Source organism: Erpetoichthys calabaricus, chromosome 9, assembly GCF_900747795.2.
Source record: "Erpetoichthys calabaricus chromosome 9, fErpCal1.3, whole genome shotgun sequence".
Classification (NCBI taxonomy): Eukaryota; Metazoa; Chordata; class Cladistia; order Polypteriformes; family Polypteridae; genus Erpetoichthys; species Erpetoichthys calabaricus.
The window spans coordinates 78,585,926-78,610,025 of NC_041402.2; the positions used below are offsets into that span (position 1 = coordinate 78,585,926).

Below are 24,100 nucleotides of genomic sequence, written 5' to 3' on the forward strand. Positions count from 1 at the left end.
AGAAATGAGATTTGAATGCAATTCTTCTTGAACACACTGAAGTGCAGTCCCATAAAGGTGGAAGAGAACTGGCAAGAGGAAGAATTAGATGGAGCAATTAAATGAAAAGAGATAGAAACAATGAAAATAGCAGACCTTCAGTGTGTGGCCATCTACCCTTGTGCTCCTGCATACGCTGTGGTCACCATGTCTGAGCATTTTGGACAAGTGTGGATCACAGAACAGGGGCTATGCATAGTATGTAGGTTTTTAGTAAACCTGTAACTTAAGGTTTGGATTAGTTTAAATTTTAAAGCTCTGTTCTTCTTTTATAGACAGCTCAGTTGTAGGAATCGCATGCTGTCACTGTTCTACTGTTTATATGTGGATGCATACTGTGTGTGTTTATAGCTCAAAAGGGAAGAAAAATGAGCAGAGCCACATAAAGCAAGAGGAACACACTCTGTTAAATGGAAACTCTGTCTATGGCAGTGTGTTTGTAAACAGGAGCCGCTAGGGGACAGTAAGCTCCGTTACTGCAGAGAGTGTCATGGAAGCTGATATTTTGAGTGTAAAAGAGAAAGACGGACAGAGAAGAATCCAGTGAAAGTTCATTGCAACAAGAAAGTTGCCCAGAAAGACTTTAAGAGAAATGGTGGACTTAAGAGGCAAAATACTACGGGGTTGGCCAAAGTGCACTGTGTGGTGCCATTTCTAGGTTATTATAGGGATGTCTTTCGACGTAAAAGTGTTTCCATGTAGTAACCTCCTGTATTCTGCCAGATCTACTGGGATTCAAAAGTCAAGGGATGAGACTGAATAGAACCTTAGCTTTCATGAAGGTGTTTGGCAGAGAGAAATGAATGTGTTTTCGGTGGTTTTCTGAGCTGGACAGGTGGGACAGATAACTGTTTGTGAAGCCAGGCCAAGTAGGATGGAAGGATGGAATTTTTTTTTTTGGCATTTAGCTTATTTGCTGCTTTGTGCTTGCTTCCATTAACGTTCTCTATCTTAATTTGTTTTTTAGTATTTATATTTAAATAATTTTTTTGGTTTGAATATTTTAATGTAAACAAAGGGGGTTAAAAGGAACAAAGTAGTAAATACTAAAATGAATTCAATAAAGGAAATATCTTAGATTCTGGGTGTTACGCCAAAAATGCAAAATCCTTGAAATGAATGTATTGGCTTCTTTATTATAAGCACACATTATGTTGGCGTCTGCATATGTGTGTCCATCCATCCTTTTTCCAAAGTGTGATCTATTTCAGGATCATGGGGAGCTAAGGTCTGTTCTGGAAGGTGGGAGCCCACCTTGGGTGTTTCCCTAATCCATCATGGGGCATGTATATAAAATATTAGAAAGATCTTAAATATGCTAATCACTAAGTAACTAAACCACAACCAAATAAAACATGTTGCCTTTTAGAATTTATTTCTTAAATTTTTAAATCTCTCTTTATGAATATTGTAATATAACAAAAGAATGCGCACTATATGTCAATTGACATCAAAATACGGTGTGACTGTATAGTATGCATTGTGCTGTAGCCTTGTGAGTAAGAAGTGAAATTTTAAACGACAAGGTTGCTTGTTCAGTTTCTGCCTCTGACTACGTGATGCTTAGAATGTTCATCTTTCCTGTGCTTCAGATGCAAAACTGCAGAAAAACGGCCTTCACATGGAGGCATGACAGACGTGCACAATGACAAATTGATCACTACATGTTGGTGAATTCCTATTATAATTCTTATTAATAAAGTAGTGTATGATGGCTTTAGGTGAAGAAAAGTGCTAAATAAAAATTAAAGTTAACACTTTGGAATAAAAGCTTTGGTTTTGGGCTTGCCTTAATATAAGAACAAAAATGGGAAATTCTTCCTCCTTAATTAAATTACATGTACTGCATATTATTGAATTTTCAGATTTATTTACTGAGAAGAGTAATTGTAGCGTACATAAGGAAAAACTTTCTGGCTGTCTTCATGTAATGGGATAGATTTTAGTGGATTGTGCCATTTTTAGGCTTTTGCTTGCTAAGTTGGGTGTGTTAAGGTGATCGGTTTTAGAAGGCCTTGGCTTTTCAGATGGAAAATTTGCTGCTTTCTATGTTCATGCATATGTGCACTCAAATGAGTAGGCCTGCAATTAACATGGTCCAAAATGACTGCATTTATTGATCTCCTTCTCTCTGCAATTATGTATCTATTGTTTACATTCCCGCACCTTAGTTATTGGAAGGAAATTCAATAATCATTGCATTATTTAATGTTGACGAAGATTGGAGTTGTTAAAGGACAGCACTGGGCTGATTACGAAAAACGCTGCCCCCCTCACCCTTTAAGGGATGGAGCATAACAGAAAATCTGATGGTTGTTTCACTTGCAGCATGGTGAGTGAATAGCTTGTATTAGGAATTGATGAACCTATTGACATAGTTTACATATTTTGGCAAACAGACACTTGCTTATTTCAAGCACTTTTTAATAGTTTTGTGTTTCAGCATTTAAATACATTGCTAGTATAAACAATCAATACAACAGGCAATATTCAAACTAAACCTATCTGTCACCAGAATACACGCAGAAGGCAGTATAGCTTAGTGATGTTGGGCAAACCCAACCCTCTACAAACTTCAGTTGCAGGATTTACTAAGTACTAGGAACATCATAGATTGAACATCCCAAATATTGGGCATGAAGTTCAGGTTTGTAGTGTGTGAAGTGTTTCTTATGTGGGCCATGAGAGCATTAATATGCAAACTCTGTTCATTGAATGCATGGGCCAAGGACGTTGAAGAAGTGTGGCTGCAACACTAACACACATGTCACTATATTGTTCTCTTTGCTAGTTTAAATTAGATTGAATTTCAATACTGGGTGATGCTTTAGTGTATGGCGATCCGCTTCCAAATGAGCCTTTCATTATTATTGTGTACTGTGTTTGCCTGATACATTTATCCAAGATGACTTTAACCATTTACATACATATTACATACACACGTCGGGTTTGAAGTTCAGTGTCATACAAACTAAACCATGCTGCTTTTTAGTTATTACTTTCTTGTAGTGTATTTTCATTTCTGGGTGAACAAGTCAAGATGAGCATAGATACTAGCTGCGTTGAATATACTATAAAAAGGTGCTGTAAAATTACAGGTGGCAAAATAAGAAGGTGAAATGTATAGACACCCGGGTCCCTACAAACCGCTATATGCAATGCAAACTTCATTTAAATGTAACCATGTGCAACTGCTCAGCCTGTCAAGACTTCACACTGGAGTGATTATGTGTTAGTCTGTGTATTTGCTGTCTTGTCTGTGATTTATAGATCCACTTTCAAAACTGAAAATGATTGCATTCTGCAGCCGATTTTCCTGGTCACATGTTGCTAGTATCATTAGATGGCTGTGGCTGGAGGAAGTACAGTATAATCTAGAGTAGAACTTGTTTTTACTATAATGGCTTTGTGTGCTTTATGCATTTTTTGTGTATTATATTCTACACAACAACCAAGGGGCATTGTGGTACGGGTGTTAACACTGCCAAGTTCAAGTCCTAGCCCGGTGGCGTTCTCCCCTTCTATCTATGTGAGTTTTCCACTCATATGGCAAAAATGAAAGCATGAGCAAGTTCAGATGTGTAAATTAGTGTTTGCTGCAATGGACTGCCATTGCGGAGAGAGATGCTGTTGCTGATCTTTAGAAATGGATGGGTGAATGAAGACATAGAAATTTCAAGTACATTATCTTAATTTTTTTTTCGTAATTTTTGGCAGAGTATGTAATCAGTTGCCAAAATCCATCCTTTTGTGGGCTAGTGCTAATTTTGAAACTTTCAGATTTACAACTTTGGCGATTACCATACAGTGTGTTGTCGTTCCTTCACCTCCAAAACTTCTCCTCATAAAATATTCTTTTGGTAGGATTCATGTGGTCACCTGCCGACTGATACAGGAAGGCAGAAAAGTCTTTACCATGCTTGCTGTCATTTGCTGTATTCCCTACTACTTTTCCCACAGTGTGATCATGGCTGAAAAAATGAGGTTTTATCTCTAAGTGGTGAGAATGACTGTAGTAATTGCAAAGCGATACACCTTTACACACTCACGGCTCCAATTACGGAGGTTCACCAACTGCTTCCTGAAAATTGCCATCCATTTAGCCCATGAACCCTATACTGCCAACTATTTTGATACATGAATTTTATATTAACAGCGTAATTATGACCAATTAATGTGAAATTCCGCACTTTTTTTTTTTTTTTTTTACTTTGTCAACTACAGATGCATTTATGAGCATTTAGACAACATGAGGCTTTATTAATAGCAAAAATATGGGGGGAAAAACTGCATTAGATCTTCTTCAGTTTTCATGATTTTTATTTTAGAATGATAAAACTTGTTTGACTCCATGCTTCTTTTTAACTAATTATTTTATGGTGTTGTAGAATACGTTAAAATGTGAACATTTAATACGAGATCTCAAAGTGGACAAGAATAGATTTATCGTATTCCATTTTTTTTTTCCTCTCTCACAAATGAGGGGCCATGCAGATCTGTTTTGCAGCTGTAAACTGGGGCTCTTACTTGATCAGCTCTACCTAGAAGTGCCCCCAGTATCTCCCTCCCCCAGAAGAGTATGGGGCCTACCTAAGGGTGGGTTTGTTACTGTAGCAGTATCACTCTGGTGAAGTCCATCCCCACTCCAAAACATGACTTTTTCATTAAGCCGCTGAATTCCTCTATACCATTTTGACTTGATTTATCAGCATAAGGCTAAAGGACCATATGAAAAGACCCTGGGAAAGAGAGCCTGCTTTCAACTATTAATATTGTGCCTTATGTTTTGTTTCTTAGGCCTTGGCCCCCGCAAACCTACATTTGCATTAAGCAGGTTAAAAAAAAATTAATGGGTAGATGATTGGATTCTAATTTGTAAGGCCAGGAATGTTTGGGGTAAGATGGAATAAAATACTGTATGAAGCTCCAATCACTAAGAGATTGTTATCTATACCCTCATTCCCAGCTTTTAATAGTTTGTTATAATGATTAGATCTTATGTTCCAAAAATTTTATGTCAGCTGTGGTTGTAATTTTTTTTATTATTATTAATCCAGTAATGTAGTCCTAGGGAAGCAAATCTGACCCTGGAAACTTCAGGCTTAACATAACAATCCTTTCATTGATGTTGTGTCAGTTTAATTCATGGCATACACATTCACCCTTGGCCAAATTAAAGCCTCCAGAACATAACATGAACATCTTTGTGACGCTGAAGGAAAACTGGAGTACCAGAGGAAAATCCCATAGGTTTTTGAGGAGAACATGCAAACTCCACGCAGTGATCAGGCTTGGATCTGACCCCAGTCTCCTAGAGCTCTAAGGAACCATTGTGCTGTCTAGGCCCTTCTTCATGTATGTGTGATATTTAACCCATGGGATTGAAAACATTCATGTTACACAATTTATAAATGTGTCAGAATAAATTGCCATGCAAAGTGTATTCAGTAGGAGCAAGCCTGTTAAATTAAGCTGCTTTCCATTACCATAGATAACAAAATCCCAGTTTGTATTTTTGTAGTGGTGGCAAAAAGGACACCTCTGTGTTACAACAATATGTGATTGAACTTAGAGTAAAGTTTTGCTTTCACTTACACCTCAGCATTTTCCATTGGTTCCCTGTAGATTTTTGGTACACAGTCCATGCTTGTATTTGTCAGATGGTGGTATAGTGAGCTGGGGTGTGGTGGTGTCCTTTGTGGTTTCCCAGTGCAGACACTTGACCCACAGACTTGGAACTCTTAATGGTTCATTTTGAATGGATTAGTCTGATTAGCACTTGGCTGTGTTTCAAAGTGACAGAGCTCAGGCTAGGCAATGTTGGCAAAAGAGGGAAAGTCTCTATGGATCGATTTGGTGCCCTCCAGTTCAAACTCCCAGTGCCTAATCCAGTGAAAGCATGGAATTGTTTGTAAGTGATGTTTAAACTCTGGCACAGTTTAGTAGCTTGTATGCTGGCTTTACCTGGTAAATTTGTATGGTGCTTTTTATTTTTTATAAACTTCAACAACAAACATCCGCCTTTTTATGTGATGTTCAGAATAAGAATGAATGAATGTTCAGAATATTTTATTTCTGCTATAGGGTGGGTATGGAGGTTAAGCCTGTTAAACACAATATTGGAAATAAAACTAAAAGGCAAGCCAGTTCTTTGCAGAAAATGCTTGCATGCACACACATCAGGTTGATTTATAGCCACCCATGTCATCCTTGGGATTGAGAACAAAGCGTTACTGCTCACTTGGATGGGCTAGATCAGCAGTAATACAATACTTACATATCATATTATTTTTTGGAGTGACTGATCCACATTATTATAATCCATCCTTCCATTTTCTAACCCGCTGAATCTGAACACAGGGTCACGGGGGTCTGCTGGAGCCAATCCCAGCCAACACAGGGTGCAAGGCTGGAACCAGTCCTGGGCAGGGCACCAACCCACCGCAGGACACACACACCCACACACCAAGCACACACACTACGGACAATTTAGAATTGCCAGTGCATCTAACCTGCATGTCTTTGGACTGTGGGAGGAAACTGGAGCACCTGGAAGAAACCCATGCAGACACGGGGAGAACATGCAAACTCCACGCAGGGAGGACCCGGCAAAGGAACCCAGGTCATCTTACTGCAAGGCAGCAGCGCTACCACTGCGCCACCGCCCACATTATTATAATTCTGGCTTCAAATCCTGGCCTAGTCATTATCCTTGTGGAGTTACACATTCCGTTTATTCTTTTTTATTCTGGCTTCTGCCTCGTTTTCCATACTTGTGCAGGTTATGCCATAAGTCATAGAGTCGTGATTGTGTGTTGATTGACGACTCTCTACCAGTCAGTATGAGTGAGTGTGGGTGTGAGCGTGGATATGCCCTCTGGTAGACTGGCACTGTGTTAAGCCCTGCTGCCCACAATCCTTTAATGGAGTAGGTTAGTACTGGAAAATGGATGGATGGATTATTTCCTAATTTAAAATGATTTGGGTGAGACCATGCAGTATTAGTAACACAGATTGAGGACATCTTTTACACATTTTTCCTATTTTATAAATCATTAAATGGTAAGGGTGTAAGTTTGATTTCAAATGTTAGGAAGGATGTATTAATACATGCAAAATGGAGCTAAGACACTGGTTTTCTTGCCCCATTTTGACATTTTTGCGAAAAAGCAGGTGTGGGTTTGTGCTAATTACTTAATCTTATTTTATTAACCCGAAGGTCTGCTTTAAAAACAAAACTGATCTTATGAAAAGTTGTTGTGAAAATACTTATTTATCTTGTGATAAAATGTTGTTTGCCAATTAATAGTATAAGTAATAATTTAAAAGAAAATGCTTGGAACAAAATTGTCCTTACGATGAGGACTTGTCCACAATGAGATATTATGATAAATCCAAAATTGGGTGATTTGCACAGTTTTACAACATGGAATGAATGGTTGGCTTGGTAAATGGATTACTGTGTACATTCTATTATACAGCTGCTGTGGGTAGGAATACAGACACTCCATGTGGCCCCATTCCCAAGAAGTTGGACAGTTGGTCACACGTGTTTATGTTAATGCCCAGCCACTTAACTGACTATGAGACTTGCAATTTCTTTCTTTATTTTTTTTCTGACTTCCATCTCTGTTAAAAATTAAAATGCTTAAAAATGTAAAAAGAAAAAAATATTAAAATTTTGTTGTTGTCCTTTGCATTTTACAGAAATGATCATTAAGAAAAATGTCTCTCCTTTTCAAATTATTTCTTCATATTACAAACTCACTTATTCTAGTAGAGGATTGCAGCAGGGTGTCTCAACAGCATAAAGTACAAGTCAGGGAAAAAAACACTGGATAGGATTCTGGTCCATGATAGATCATTTTTATAAATATTTGGGTAAAATTAGTAAAAATTTGAACATTGTGTGTTCAGCCAAATTGGAAAAAAGTTGGATAATTTTTTTTTAGCCAAATGTTTGACACTGTTTTTGTTGGTCTCCTGTGCTGGTTATGGGTGGCACTTTCAAATGGTGCCTCCTGTTGTACAGGGAATGAGTAAAGTAAAGTAAAGTAAAGATGGAGGTAACAGCATTTTAGTAGTAAAACAAGAACAAGTTATAGTAACATACTGTGAGAAACTGGAGTTATTTTACGAAAGCAGAATCAAAGGACATAGGAAGAGAGAAGGATCATACGGGGACAAAATGAATCTAAACACAAAGCAATGCTGTTTAAACAAGTTGAGCATAATAAACAGTGTGGGTCAGTAAGACTTGCCAGTCAACTAATGAACAAAGCAGCATGACAAGCTGAACTCTGCTCACATATTGTTAGTTTTATTTATTTATTTAAAGTTTACTTTTTTAGATATGTTCTCTTATATAAACCCAAGTTCAACAATTAAAGGACTTTTTAACCAACTTGTAATTATATAATTCAGCTTTATTGAGAAGCATAAATCAGAAGTGAAATTGATTTAATTTAGGCCTAATGCAATAGCACAAACACATATGTGCAACCAGTAATTAAAAAAAAAAAAAAAAAAAAAGGTATTCTGCACTTGGTTTTCAGCCCAATGTCATACGAAATTTGGCTTTGTTCAAGAATTTTCATTTTGGTGCATCACTAGTAGTAATGCAATTCTCGTTGGCAGGGAGGAGTACATTTTTGCTTTGCTCTCTCACATCTCCAGAGTCCTGGTTTCAATACAAGTATCATCACCATCTATGCAAACATTGGATGTATTCCCTTTATCTCGTTGTAGGTTTTTTGTGGACACTCTGTTCCTCCCAAATCCCAAAATTGTGCCTATTATGTTAATGGGGTTTCTGAATTGGCCAGTGGGTATGTGTGTGTCTCACTGCACCAAGCAACAGACTGTTGTTCCGTCTGGGGTTGGTTCCTGTGCACATGAAGATTCCAGAATAAGCTAGAGTCCCTCAGTAATTGTGTATGTAAACAGGCGGATGGATGGATGGATAGTTAGATGCTCTGATTTTAATATGATTTGCTACTACCATTAAAATCGGGAGGGCACATTTGAACATCCCAGGTAAAACTTTTTTTTTTTTTGTTAAATCAGAGCAACCCTGTAATCGGTTTGCTATAATTTATAGGGCTGCAGCCTGAGGACCTTAGGGTCAAGGTGTCTGGATATCTGGCCTTCACAAGAACATCAGCTTCCTTGGTGTTCAGTAGGTATTAATAAGGTTATTATACAGACATGAAAATCATTAATCCCATAGTGAGAACCTTTTCATCTGACCACGCTCACAGCAATGGATTACATCTCATCTCTTATGTGGTACTTGCAAAAATAAATTAATTTGCTTCTCCAACTCTAGTTTTCAACTCTAGCACACCCTCTGCCTGTAGCATCATACTATGGAGAATATCTTGCCTTCATTTATTTAAAATACTGCACAATCAACCAGCAGCTCGTCCTCACTGAAATATGCAGAATAAAATAAAAAGTAGGGGGTTATTTTAAGATACTGCCCATTGTAACTGTGTCAAGTCAGTTATAGGATTCAACAAAGGCTCAGGAAGGGAATCACATTAGTCAGCGGCAATTAAAGATCTGAAACAGACTTATTTTCAGGTCAGTCTGCAACTTAAAGCAGGACTTGGGGCAAGTCATTTAACCTATTCATGTTGCATATCCTTTGGATGAGAAAGGAGAAATTCACTTCTGTTGTAGGTAAATACTGCAATTTACTGAATCTCTATAAAAAATTCTTTTGTGTGTGAAAAAGTAGTGTGTAGGATACATATAAACATTAGTTTGAAGTACATTAAAGTGAATATTTATTGTGGTTCAAGATTCATCCATCCATCCTCTTCCATTTATCCGAGATCGGGTCGCGGGGGTAGCATCTTGAGCAGAGATGCCCAGACTTCCCTCTCCCCAGCCACTTCTTCTAGCTTTTCCGGAGGAATTCCGAGGTGTTCCCAGGCCAGCCAGGAGACATAGTCCCTTCAGCGTGTCCTGGGTCTTCCCCAGGGCCTCCTCCCGGTTATACGTGTGTGGAACACCTCACCAGGGAGGCATCCAGGAGGCATTCTGATCAGATGCCCGAGCAACCTCATCTGACTCCTCTCGATGTGGAGGAGCATTGGCTCTACTCTGAGCTCCTCCCGGATGACCGAGCTTCTCACCATATCTTTAAGGGAAAGCCCAGACACCCTGTGGAGGAAACTCATTTCAGCCGCTTGTATTCGCAATCTCGTTCTTTCAGTCACTACCCATAGCTCATGACCATAGGTGAGGGTAGGAATGTAGATCGGCTGGTAAGTTGAGAGCTTTGCCTTTAGGCTCAGCTCCTTTTTCACCACAACAGACCAATGCAGAGCCTGCATCACTGGTTCAAGATTAAGTTAATGGGAAACTCCAAACTGGTCTCATGTAAGCGGGTTCTGTGATGAATTGGCACCTAGAGTTGGGTGTGGTCCTGAGTTGGATTAAGTGGATTTGAGTCTATTATGTCATGTGAGTGGAAATGGGTGGGTGTCCTGTGATAGACTGACACCTCATTCAACAGCCCTCCTTGACTTTGACTTGGATTAAACAATTTTTGAGAATGCTCTAGGTCAAGAGTTCCCAAAGTGGTTGATATCGACCCCCTGGGGTCAATTTGAACTTTCTAGGGGTCGATAGTTTCAATAAAAAAATTTGGGGGTCGATGACAGCAAAAATAGACCCCCTTACTATTGCTATTTGTTTATGTTTGTTACTTCAAAATATCTATGATTCCAATAGGTACCTAATTAAGAAGTAAAATAATTCAAAAAAACACTTTTTGATAAAAACACATTACATACCAAACTTGCGAATGAAAAGGTAAAATGTGTCATTAAAAGAGTCGCATGTAAGAATGCATGAAAATACATTTAGCACAAACATATCTGTGCATTGTCTTACCGAACATATCAAAGCAAGTGTGGACATGAAAAACCGTTGCATGTCACTTCATTTTTATGTTTAATAAAGTGATTTCAATACAGTATTTGTACTTATTTTGAATTTACATATTTATTTCATAAATGTCAAAAATGTAAAAAAAACTCTGCTCGTATTTTTTTGCTTTAATTTTTGTTAGTGCAGGTTTTAATATTAAATGTTGCACAAGATAATGCCATATTCCGTAGTCCTTTTATCTTTTTCAATCATTAATTATAAGTGATTAAAATGAAAAGTTTGATATCTAGTGAAATATTTAATATTGAGTACTGTACAAATTTATTAATTTGAGTAAGTAAAGTAAATGACTAGGGGGTCGACGGTTTTAAAAGTTTTTGGTAAAGGGGTCTGCGGCTGAAAAAAGTTTGGGAACTCTTGCTCTAGGTGATCTATATGTCAAACCTACTTCATAATTGCAGCTCACAAATCTGCTCACAGGAGCAGATTTGAGTGTCATTGCATTCTAATAGAGACATTTCCCCACCTAAATATACAGTTAGAGTGTTTCCATTCTGCTTAGGATCCTATGTCTGTTGGGAGTAACACATTGGTATTTCTTTAAGTAAATCTGTCTACCTTTAGCTGGAGTACCTGGATTGTGGTGCACATAGTGAAATGTAACTAGAAATTATATACACAGAATCGGAAGATAGAACTATATGATCATCGTTGCCATTACATCAAGCAGTGAAAACAAAAAGGTCCTTTACTTCAGCTCTTTTAAAAGCACTGATTAACTCTATTAGATAGCTGCAGGGTAGGGAGCTTCAGGTTCCTGGAATCAGGATGTTAAAGTGTATTTGAGGGCCTGCTGATTACAAATTTGAAATGTGATAATACAATAAATGTAATTCAGGATAATAGAAAACCACATTTATTCATTTATTTATTACGTATGCAATAGAAAATGGGTAGGAGGCTGAGAAGAAGTAAATTTCAAAATGAATGACATACTACAATAAGCCTATTCTGTTCTCGCTTTAAGTAGAACTTCTATCCTATGTCATGCGTTATTTTTTGAACCCACCCACTGCCACGCCCACTTGCAGTTGCTCAGTGATGCCACTTACTAAGCTATTGTCAAGTCTTATTTGCTTCATTTTTTTTAAACATGTTGTTTACTCTTTGCATCCTTAATATTTGTTTCCTGATTTGTCCAATTTGTTCTTGCTTCTTTTCATGTTTAAGACTTAAAACCATTGCCTGTTTTTAAGTATGCTTTCGTGTGGTTGCTGACCTTTTTGCCGTAAAATGATGTACCAGAGTCCTCTGCACATCTGATCTGGAGTATGACCTTAAACAATGCCTTTAGCGGTTCATATCTCACTAGGCATTTGTGCACACTCATTTCCAGTTAGTTCTTGAAGATCTACCATCATTTGATTATCTGAGTGCACAGTGACTTGTCATCTTAAATGACAAACAAAATTTTCATTAAGATGAAAGGTGTAATATATATCAAGATATTTCTATTATTTTCCAAAAGTTGCATAATCTGAAACTTAAAAATAAGTTGTTTTTTTTTTCCTCTTCGTACTGTACATAAAAGAGTTAGACAGCTCATTCTGCTTGTAAGTTTGGCTATTTACAGCGACTTTTAAAATGTATTATTTACTAAGACCTTAAAGCGAGTTCTTTCTTCACCTAGCAGATCATAACACAAGGGTGACTGGGCGACTTTTCTTGCTGTGCAACTTCCATTCCTCAGTGTAATACCAGAAGAGCTGACCACTTCTTTTTCTATACTGTACAGAATATGGTAGTCTTCTTTAGTTCTTTATGATCAGAATAAGTGTAAGATAAAGAGAGCTTGTCTTCTCTATACACAAAGGGAGAGTTTGCTTTTTCTTTCTAGATGTAATGGTAAATGTAAACTAAAGTTAAATCTATTGTGGGAGACACTTTCTTTTCCATTTGTATTTTATGGAAGCAAAAATATGGCAAAGGCAGAGGTGTCCATAGATCTTTTTTTCTTGCTGTAGATCTTTTCCGTTTATTTCACTGTGTACCAGAGATGAAATGATTGTTTATTGTCATAATTTGGATCTGAGCCCAGGAGTGGAGAGCATTCATCTGCTGTGCCACCTAGCCCTGCTGTGTTTTACTTTGTGGCATCATGATGTATAATTAGGTTGATTAGTATTTGGCTTGTGTTCATTAGCTAAAGTAGATGAGAGTCATGATGTCACAAGGTTTGCAATGAATGACACTGGTTAGTTAATAGGAAAGGATTCCTTCCCTTCTGAGAGAGTGTGCAAGACATAGACATAGAGAGAGAGAGAGAGACAGGAATGGAATGCTTTATCTCAAAATGTAGTTCTCAATGCTGCTTTCACTGAAAGGAAAGATTTCATTGACCCTGATCAATATTTTGTATCCCATGCGTGAAACAGCCAGATGTTTGGAGTTTTCCTTTCAGGGACAGAAGAAAAAGACAAGCAGCTTGTAGGGGAGTGAAAGAATCAATGTTCTTTCGGGCTTAACTTGCCTGTTGCCTATTCAGGGTATTTTCTGCTCTTTTGGACCTTCTGTGATTTGATTGTTTTTAACCAATGTTGACAAAAGGGTAGTTAAAATTCTGCCAACCGGGATTTCAAAAGAAAGAAAAAATATTAAATAGCATATTAATATTAAAAATTTTATAAATAAACCTGCATTTGATTTAACATTTGTGCTTAAGGAATGCAGAGAAGTGGAAAGCATTGCACTCGGAATACAATCTAGCATTGTAAATTAAAGCAAAAAGTATGTGAATGAGGCGATTTACAAGTTTAAATTGCAGGCAATTAGGATTCTTCATTTTTAGCTTGGCATTTAATAATATGAAAAAGCATGTTAATGTGAGTTATTTTTAACTTGGCCACAACGACAGAAAAACATACAAATAACTTTTGATGCTGCTTCTGCTTTATATTTTTTATTCAAAAGTATTCCAGGTTTATAGTTGATAAGCTTTTTTTTTTTTTGTGTCCACTCATCTTATTTATGAAACTCATTTGAAAAGGTATAACTGTTTTGAAAGAAAGTGTTCTGTTCCCCTTTAAGAAATAAAACTTTCTTTTATTATGTTTTATTTCTTTGTTTATATCTGTATAACTTTCAGTATATTGAACCACATGTGCTGTATAACTTGTGTAACTTTTTGACACTGTACCTTTAGAGTACATAGACCATAATCTAGATGGATATTTTGCTTTCATTTCCTTTTCATGTTTCCTCCAGCATCTTCAACAGCATGAGAGCGCAGTAGATGGGGAAGCCTGCTACTATCACTGCATACTGTGCAACTACTCCACCAAGGCCAAGCTGAACCTGATCCAGCATGTGCGTTCCATGAAACACCAGCGCAGTGAAAGCCTACGTAAGCTACAACGTCTACAAAAGGGGCTCCCGGAGGAAGAAGAAGAACTGGGCACCATCTTCACAATTCGCAAGTGTCCCTCCGCTGATGCGGGTATGACCCACCACACAAATACACCTGCATGATTTTTTTTTATTCATACATATGGCCATTTAATTTTTTTAAAGCAATTAATTCTTTGTTTGTTGTTAATTTATGTGGTTTCTCTTGAGGAACCTTAGAATCTGGTCACCCGTTAAACTTGTGCAGTGGACTGAAGCCTCCTACAAGGTTGATTTCTCAGTTCCAAGTGCTGTTAAGGTCGGCTCCTGCTTTTCCATATCTTTCCAAAGAAACAGTGGAATTGGAAGATGAATGAAAGGATGTTAGAAGCTAATGAGCACAAACAGATATTTATAGAGCTTTTATGATGTTGTTGGCGTTTTTAACAGTGAAAAGCTAGTGGTCTGGTGACTATTACATGTCAAAGGATTGAATACTTACTGCAGAAAAAAAACCCCTTTGGCAAACTAGATTGTTTTACCCAATATATGATTTTAAGAAGCATCATTTTAGTCGATAACTCAGAGAGAGAGAGACACACGCACACCCCATGTGATCTGGTATCATTAGACTGTGTGATATCTTACTATTCTTAACCATTACATGGTTTTTGTTGTTTTTTTAAGTTGTTTCTCTTTGTAGTGAATGTAGTGATTATAAGTTAAATTGCATTTAGACAATGCATTAGATAACTTACCAGATACCAAAATTAAACTGTGCATATACATATAGCAGTGAGCAACAATGAGCGGCATGTAGTGCAGAAATGTGTGATAGTGGATGGCAGTCGAATAACTATTTTACTTCACTCATTAATGACTTGTACTGAAAAGGTTAAAAACTGTTTTGAACCTGCTAGTGAAGGCTATGATGGTACACCACCCTGTACCAGGCAATAGAGGCGAGAATGACATGTTCCTGGGATAGGTGGATTCCTATAACTTAACTTAACTCTTATAGGGCTAATTATTTTGTCCCAGGGTTTAATAGTTTTCCCAAAAAACTCTGAGAAGTTTTCTCTAGTTTTCTGAGAAGCACACAAAGCAGTGGTTTCATACATAAATCAGCTCTGTTTTATGTTCCATGAGCCTCTACAGTATGTAAATTCACATACTTATTACATACCTTTTGTCTCATCACTCATAAGCTGAAAGGTACTTTCTGGAAAAACGTAGCTTGAAATAGTAAAGTGGCTGGTAATCTGTAATGTCCACTAGCACGCCATATCATTTGAAGGCCAGTTGCCAGCTTGCCTTCCACACATCTACCGTATGTCTGTGTAGTCTTCCCAGGGCAAACATTGCCATAGGCACATCAGCTGCACGAGCGTGTTCTGCACTATAGTCAGGTGGGAACCGATCAGCTGATGCAGGTACCTGTATTTTCTTTTCGATTTCCAGCTCATGTGCATCAAAATCGGAGTTCAATAATTGTCTGTGTAGTCCCATGTGTAGGAGCAACAGCTGTACGATCAGCTGGAGTCCGATTAGTTAATGCAGGTACCTGACTTTTGTTTTTGTATCAAAATCAGATTTCAATAAGTCAGTCTGATTCGGCAATAATACGCAATAAATAAATAACACGCATGGAGTGTTTTGCTTTGCGCATTCACTTCGCTCTCTCGCCCAGTGTTGATGCCATTCTAAACATTTTTTACTCCATGCTACTTACGCGCACACACAGGGATTCAACGTCAAGTCAACAAGTCTAACAGTTATCCTAGCAAAGAGAGTCTACCTATAATATAATGTGTTTTATTGACGTTTACAGATTTTTTTTCACCTTCTGCATCCGAATGTTGACTTTACAGTAGTTTATATCTGTCCTCAACCCCTTGTGTGGACAAAAGTCGAAAACCGCCCTAAAAGAGTTAATATGTTTTATTACGGAAGTGTTTGCTGTGGTCCTTGATTATTTGTTTCTTATCACTCTTTAGATAGTGTTTCTGCTTTTGGTTATAGTTCCTCCTACCTATTACTGTATTATGGTTTTACATGGTATAGGCAGTAGCCAGGATGTTAAAAATTCAGGAGCACATACTCATGTGCTTCAGAAATTCTTACTGCTCGTGTGCCTTTTTCATTATGATCTCAGTCTTTCACAAGACAGATCAGCAGAGATCTGTAACCATGAGCTCCAGTGGTTAAATATCTATAATCAAAGCAATATGAAGCAGCCAGCATTTTCTGTTTTTTCCATCAGTGGTGCTGTAACTCTCTCAACAATTTCTCTCTAATAATTTCTACAGTGAGGTTTTATTTTTAATATTCTTATTTTTAGCCAAACTTGATTGTTGCCTTGAAGGATTTTTGTCCAGATCTCCCACCTCATTCCTGTGTGCATTCACTTTGACTTTGTCCTTTGAATCAGATGATATGCTGTGGTTCTATGGTATTATAGGATAAGTAGAAATAATGCGTCAGCCTGGTGGAAAACTAGAGAGAGCAAGTTCACCATTCGCTGATTTGTTCATTTGATATGTAGTGAAAAGTCAAGAAAAATGACACCTTTTATTGGCTAACTAAAAAGATTACAATATGCAAGCTTTCGAGGCAACTCAGGCCCCTTCTTCAAGCAACTGAAGTGGATTTACAAAATCTGCAATGGTGCTGTTGATACAACAAGCTTTTGCAGCCCAACGCAGCCAACAGAGCAAGAGCCATTCAGTCACATTACGTTTTTTTTTTTTTTGAGCAAAGACATTTTATTGTTTTTATTAAAGCCCATAGATATGACAAACATTGATAGCAAGAGCTTCAAAATATTTGCTAAGACACACTAGCTGATTTGAACGTTTTGTAAGACGTATGATCTAACTTTATCTCAACCAGCTGATTTGTGGTTTTTTACGTACTGCACATATCTTATTCCCAGAAATGTAGCTCAGAATTGCTTGTTTAACTGGGAGCCTGGGCAAAGGGCTTGAATTTTTGAGCTTAGGAGGGAGTAGCTAGGTGTGATTTTACTGAAATTCCCTGTGTAGTTGGTGATTGATCCATGTAACAAGACATGTGTGCATGCAATCAAACTGTTTTTGTAATAAATACTTGCATTTATTTTTTGCAACCCTGACATTATTTTTGCAGTCATACCTGGAATTTTTGTATCAGTTGCAAAAGTGCACTTCCTATTCAGCCAAAGTTTCCAATATTTTACTTTATAAAATGTTTGGAAAATAGTCATTTGTTTGACATTTTGAGGAGTCACAAGTGTTCTTTCAGTCCCTAGCACTTAGTTTATTATTTTCTACTGCCTCAACTACTTTTACTGTGAATAATTTAGCCATTTCCTCAGAAAATCAAAGCTTGACGGTTTACAATCCATATTTGCATGTAATCATTGCATACATTTTCTTACATTAAAATAGGAATTGAACATAATTGTGATCTTGATCATTCAGTTATGCATTATGACATCTTCACTCCTCATGTGACGTATGTAAATGTATGGTTTCAACTGATCAGCACAGAATGCACAAGAAAAGTGACCCCCATAGACTTTAATAGGGTCTGTCTAAAGAAACAATTATACTGCTTCTATAGTAAACAGAATTAAACATTGGAACTCTCCTGCACTGCCACAATCTGCCTAGATTCTACCCTGGTTCACCTATTAATATCCTATCTCTGTGCTGATGTACAGTATACTAACCTTTTCATTCCTATATGGCAATTTCAAATAAAGATAATGAATTAGACAGATACTCTATTTGAAAGCAGTTAAAGTCTAACCTACAAACACTTGGTCCTACATTGGTCCTTTTCTTGTTGTCAATGCTGTCAGAATAATTTCTTCAAAACACTTAATTGAAATAGACAAGTTTAGATAATGGAAGGATAGACAAATTGGTATAGGTTAATAATCAAGCATTGTCTTTATTTAAGTAAAGCTTATTCAGTGATTAAAATCTTAGTAGTACCATAGAGATTAGAAGGCTTATTGTATGGATGAAATATTCATATAGGATAAAAAGTTATAGGTTTATGGAGCATTGGGACTCCTTTTAAAACAAATGGGACTTGTTCTGCCATGACAGGTTACATTTGAAATGGTGTGGCATCGAGGTGTTGAGGAGGCATATGAGTAGGATTGTCGAGGATTATTTAAACTAGGAAGTTAGGACAGGTCAGGTTTACAGTTGTACATGAAAGGACAAACAATAGTGGTCAAACAAATATGCATAGTGACATACAGTAAATACCAGCACAAAGTTTAAGTGTAAAAGTGTAAAATAAGTAACACATTAATAATTGCTAGTAGTATTGAAAATAAAGCAAGTGAATCGGAGTTGCATGTAGCTGAGCATAATTATAATATTATAGCAATAACAGAAACCTATCTAAATCACAACATAGGTGGGTACACATTTTTTAAGATGGATAGACATCAGAAAAGGGAGTGTTGCCATTTATGTAAAACACAATTTAAATGCACATCATCCTCAGGTGGATGATGAACCCCATCTTAGTGAGGATGTCTGGATTCGTCTGGAAAGCATTAGGGATAGAGGCCTTATTTTAGGAGTGTGCTATAGACCCCCTCAATGCAAACAGTAATTTCAATGCACCTTTTTTAAAATAAAATTAAAAAGGCAAGTTTACAGGGGAAATTATACTCATGGGGAATGTTAACTACCCAAACATTATAAGTAAGCTAACCTTGCAAAGAGCTAAGAACAAGAGCAGAAGTTTTAATATGTTATCAGTGACTGCTTTTTAACACAATATGTTAAAGCAGCACCAATGTGGGCGGAAGCTTGTCCAGATTTAGTATTTTGGATTAAATAGGATTAGAATTGAGGGTGTGGAAGTGATTGAACTACTAGAGTCAAGTGTGCTTATTATAATACAGTTCTCAGTGTTTTGTAAGATTGTGGATAAAAAGACTAAAACTGTCAAGTTTAACTTTGGTAGAGCATGTTTTGAACAAATGCAACAAAGTCTAAAATGTTAAACTGGGCTATGTTTTAAGTTTAGATAGTTTAGATACAGTTGAGGAGCAGATGTTTAAAAATGTTTTACATATAATGCATGATAGGTACATCTCGAAATTTGAAATTAGTAGGTTATAAAAATATCCACAGTGGGTTAATAAGGAGTTGAAAAAGAAGCTGCAAAGAAGAAACAGCTATAAAAGCTATATAAGACTAATAATTCCAGTGTGAATTGTATGGCGTATGAGAAGCATGAGGGCAAACATTAAGAAGGAATTTAGGGAGAGGCTAAAGGGTATTTGAAGAGGAATATAGCAGATAATGCAAAAGATGACCCAAAGAGGTTCTTTCAGTATTTTAGCAGTAAAAGAACAGTCCAGGAGGAAGTGCACTGTATTAGTAATAGTAAGGGTAAATTAAAATTCACAGGCAGTGAAATAGAGAATACCCTAAACTTGCATTTTTCTGACGTCTTTGCATGTAAGAAGTGGATAACCTCCCAGGGTAGCAGGGGCTAGTAAAGACGTACTGAGTGATTTGGAAATTGTAGAGAGAGAAGTACTGCTTAGATGAAATAGGCTGAAATCAAACAAAATACCAGGACCAGATAATATTTATCTTTTAATGCTTAAGAAGGTTAGGAGGTTGGCTCATATACAGGAAGAAAAGGGTTATGGTGCAAGGATCCTTATCAAAATTGTGTGATGTTAAGTGTGGTGTCCCTCAGAGGTCAGTAGTTTGGCTTCTAGTATTTTAGTATTCTGAATATATATATGAGATTTGGATAGGAATATAAATAACAAGCTGGTTAAGTCAACAGATGATACCAAACTAGGTAGACTGGCAGATTATCTAGAATCCTTTGACTCATTACATAGGGACTTAGACAGTATACTGGCTTTTGCAGATTTGTGGCAAATGAATTTTAATGTAAGTAAATGTAAAGTATTACTCATAGGAAGTAAACATGTTAGATTTGAATACACAATGGGAAGACTAAAAGTTGAAAGTACACCTTGTAAGAATAATTTATTAGTCATTGTGGACTCTAAGCTATCAACTTTCCAACAGTGTTAAGAAGCCATTAAGAAGTGTAACAGAATGTTAGGTTATACAGCACGATGTATAGAATACAAATTAATGCAGGTTGTGTTTAAACTTTTTAACAAGTGAGGCCTTACCTGGAGTACTGTGTGTGATTTTGGTATATGAACTAAAAAAAAACAGAAGCACTAGAAAAACTCCAGAGAAGAAAAACTAGGCCGATTCCAGGACTACAGGGGGCAAGTAATGAGGAAAGATTAAAAGAGTGGAACCATTTCAGTTTAAGCAATAGGAGATTAAGAGGAGACATGACTGAAATATTAAAAATTAAGAAAGGAATTAGTAATGTGGATCGAGTCTGTTACTTTAAAATGAGTTCAACAAGAACTTGGGGACAGTTGGAAGCTTTTGTAAAGGTAGATTTCACACAAACATTAGAAAGTTTTTCTTCACACAGAGAACCATAGACACATGGAATAAGTTACCAAGTAGAGTGGTAGATGGTAGGACATTTAAGGACCTTCAAAACTCAACTTAATGTCATTTTGGAGGACTTAAGTGGATAGGACTGGCGAGCTGTTGGGCTCAATGGCCTGTTCTCATCTAAATTGTTCTAAAGTTCTAATAAATCAACAGACTATACTAAATACTGCTTGTATTTCATATATCACTATCTTTTAGGTATTATTGCCTACTCTTTTGCAAAGCCGTGGATTTGTTGACTAAATACTTCCATATCAACCTCCCAAATCAAGCCTACAAAATGACTTTGAAGTGCAAACATTGCCTGCTGTTTTACATTTTCTTCCATCTAAACTTAAGTCAGAATGCTGAAATTCAGATTAGAAATTACTAAAGACAACTATGTACAAGCCAGAAAGTTAATTATGGGGAAAATTCTGGTTGACCTAGCCTTGTAGTTTGTGCAATATTAATGTAGCGTGAGAAATTAAGTGTGGTTTCTCACAGTACCCAATCTTTGAACAATGTAGAGGGGTTTCTGAACACTATACCCTGTGAGTGTTCACCAGAACTCAGTTTACTGTATATATTCTCTTACCTTGCCTTCATCACCCTAAGTTATTGAATATTCACAGAAGAAACTGACTTATTGTGAAAAAAGAAATGTGTGACTATTGAAAGGGTAATGTCAAAATGAAATAATGGGGATCACCAAATTATAAAAAACATATAATTTACTGAACTTTCCAAATCCCGTGGCCTTTTTGAACATAGAAGTGCTGCCATAGGTAAAAAAAAAAAAAAAATTTATGAATAGATTTTACACAGAATATATTTTGCCATTATGTACTCTAATTCAGACTTAGTCTGTATTACAGTCTTAGTACCGATGCCTGCTTTCTCTTATTAAAGATTCTTTTCCTGCAGACTTTGAAATACTGCTCATTTCATATATATATAAAAAAATAAAATATAATAAAAATAAGCAAGTTAAATAGGTTTCTTACATTGGTGGAAAATGACTATTGCCAGAGATGCTTTTGTCAACTCTTCTCCAAAACTTTTGGAATTTCCATCTCCCACTGTAATACGTAAATGATAAATAAAGGTAGACGTTGTTTAAGGCACAAGAGTATAGGCAATGCTTTTATTTTCTAAAATACTATTAGAAGATTGTATTATTTTCTAGTGGCCATGTTCAAATAATGGGAAGCCTGGGGAAGGACAGACAGTTTTCTGCAAGTTGTTGAACTATGATTTGGTTTATATTAGTGTGTGTTTTATAATGGAAATACCCACTTACGTGTGATGTTTGAGATTCAAGCGTGAGAGTAAAGAGTGGGGTAGCACAGATTGAGTAAATTTCCAAAAATGTTTTGGATTCTGATCTGGGTACTTGGAAGCCCACCATCACTCCTTCAAGCGGGCTTTGTTAAGTAGCCAGTTTGGGGCTGTGCCATCATGCCAGTACAGATGATTAAATGGGCATTTAGCAGTTACATCTGTTCCTTCAATGTAAAAAAAGAAAAAGGAATCATGCTTATAAATGTAAAAGTGCTATTAAAAGGCAGTGTGTCGGTCAATTAACACGTTGTGTTTTCTGTCGTTTTCTAATTGCTCTGACTTTTGATCTCTGACTCGGGAGTTCTGACAAGAGGTGCCTTTGTGTGTTTCTTCCAAGCTGGTGATGTCCTGTGCATAGAGACTCCCTGTGTTGTTATGTTTAAAAAAAAAAAAAAAAAAAAAAAAAAGAGTTATGGGGGGGGGGGGGCTGTAAAGGAGCTTTGTTCCAAAGAGGCAGGGATAATGAAGCCAGAGGCTGGGAAATTACGCAAAAGCCAGTCACAGATCTGAAGCGAATCATTAGAGGATGTATTTAGCCAAGCAATTAAGGGCAATTAAGCTTTATGCTTGCTGCGCTCCAAATATGTTAATGACCCTAGTACAGTGGACAAGCAAGCAGACAGAGGCAAAAATAAAAAAAAAAAGTGGAAAGAAGTGGTCAATTTACATTGCAGGGAGAGAACAACAGCTGCATGAATAGATTTGTAAGGTGCTGGTGTTTTTTTTTTTTTATTGTTTTTTGCTTTAGAATGCTTTGCGGTGTGTTATTAATTGTTGCTTGCAATCTGAGCCTTGCTGTGGCAGTTTGTCCGCTCAAGGTTAAGGTTAAGTCATGCTTATGATATTAAGCTGTACTACCAGGTTGATCTATGGCTGTATTTTAATGAGGGAACGGGTGGAAAATTTGAAGGTCCAACACCTTCATTAACATTTAAATAAAAAAAAAATAATAATAATGTGTGCATGTCGTAGTACCTGTGCATTTAAACTGATTGGCTCCCATAATTGAACACAATAAAGAATGACTTAATCTGAAAATCTGTAGTCTTTACATGATGCCCCTGCAGCTCCCTAGCCTCCTGCTATATTCAAAGTGGACAAACAAATGTGAAACCATATGCTATATAGTGTGTATTCTTCTTAATAACTGAATACATTCCTGAATATGAGTTGCCAAATTGACAAGAAGCTTTATCTCCTGGAGGCAAAAAATAGCAAAATGTCTTAAAAGCAAACCTAGTATGTTTTCTTTTTGTTTTCCCTTTTTTTTGTATAAAAAAGATCCATTCAAAGCAATGAAGTGTGTAATAAAGAGAATCAGCCTTTCTTTTTCTCCCAAGCATCTTGATTTAATTACACTGATAACGAACATACTTCTTCATCTCCAGGCGAGAGCACAAAGCATCCCCCCCACCCAATACCTCTTCTCTAGACCCCCCCCCACCCCCCCCCAGAGAGTTTTAGCGTCCACCAAATGCTTCTCTCATGGAAAGCGTCCACTCCCGGTGTAATATTTAATTTCCTCCTTGTTATTCCTTCAGAGGTGGTGGGTCCCTTTCTTGTGGTTGAAACATGGCTGCTGAAGTGGTAAAAGGCTTCCCCACTTGTTAAAACAATGCTGGCCCTGGATTTCTGGGTCAGCTCCATAGTAATTCCCCTGGCTGCCGCCACCGCCGCTGCTGCTGCTGCCTCCGTCGCGGCTCTTGAATTAGTGCAAGGTGCTCCCTGTCTGCTCAGCCGTTTATGTGCTGCAGTCAACTCTTTCCCTGCTGCTTTCACTGCATGATCGTAAGCACCCCAGGGGTGTTTGGGAGAGGGCAAAGAACTGATATTAAATGCTAAGCCAGCCATTCGTCTGATTTTCATAATAAAGCCCCTATTTCCCTTATGGTTGTACCATTCCAATAACTTTTGGAAGGAATCCTTTTACA

At 37.1% G+C, this 24,100-nt stretch overlaps 1 protein-coding gene across 1 annotated transcript in view; it reads left to right on the plus strand.

Annotated features, from left to right (window-relative positions):
- The window catches only part of zfhx3b (zinc finger homeobox 3b), a 298,590-nt gene that overhangs the window by 171,127 nt on the left and 103,363 nt on the right, over window positions 1-24,100 (plus strand). The window contains 1 exon segment of the mRNA XM_028809792.2: window positions 14,206-14,437. Within this exon segment, the coding sequence (XP_028665625.1) occupies window positions 14,206-14,437 (232 nt within the window).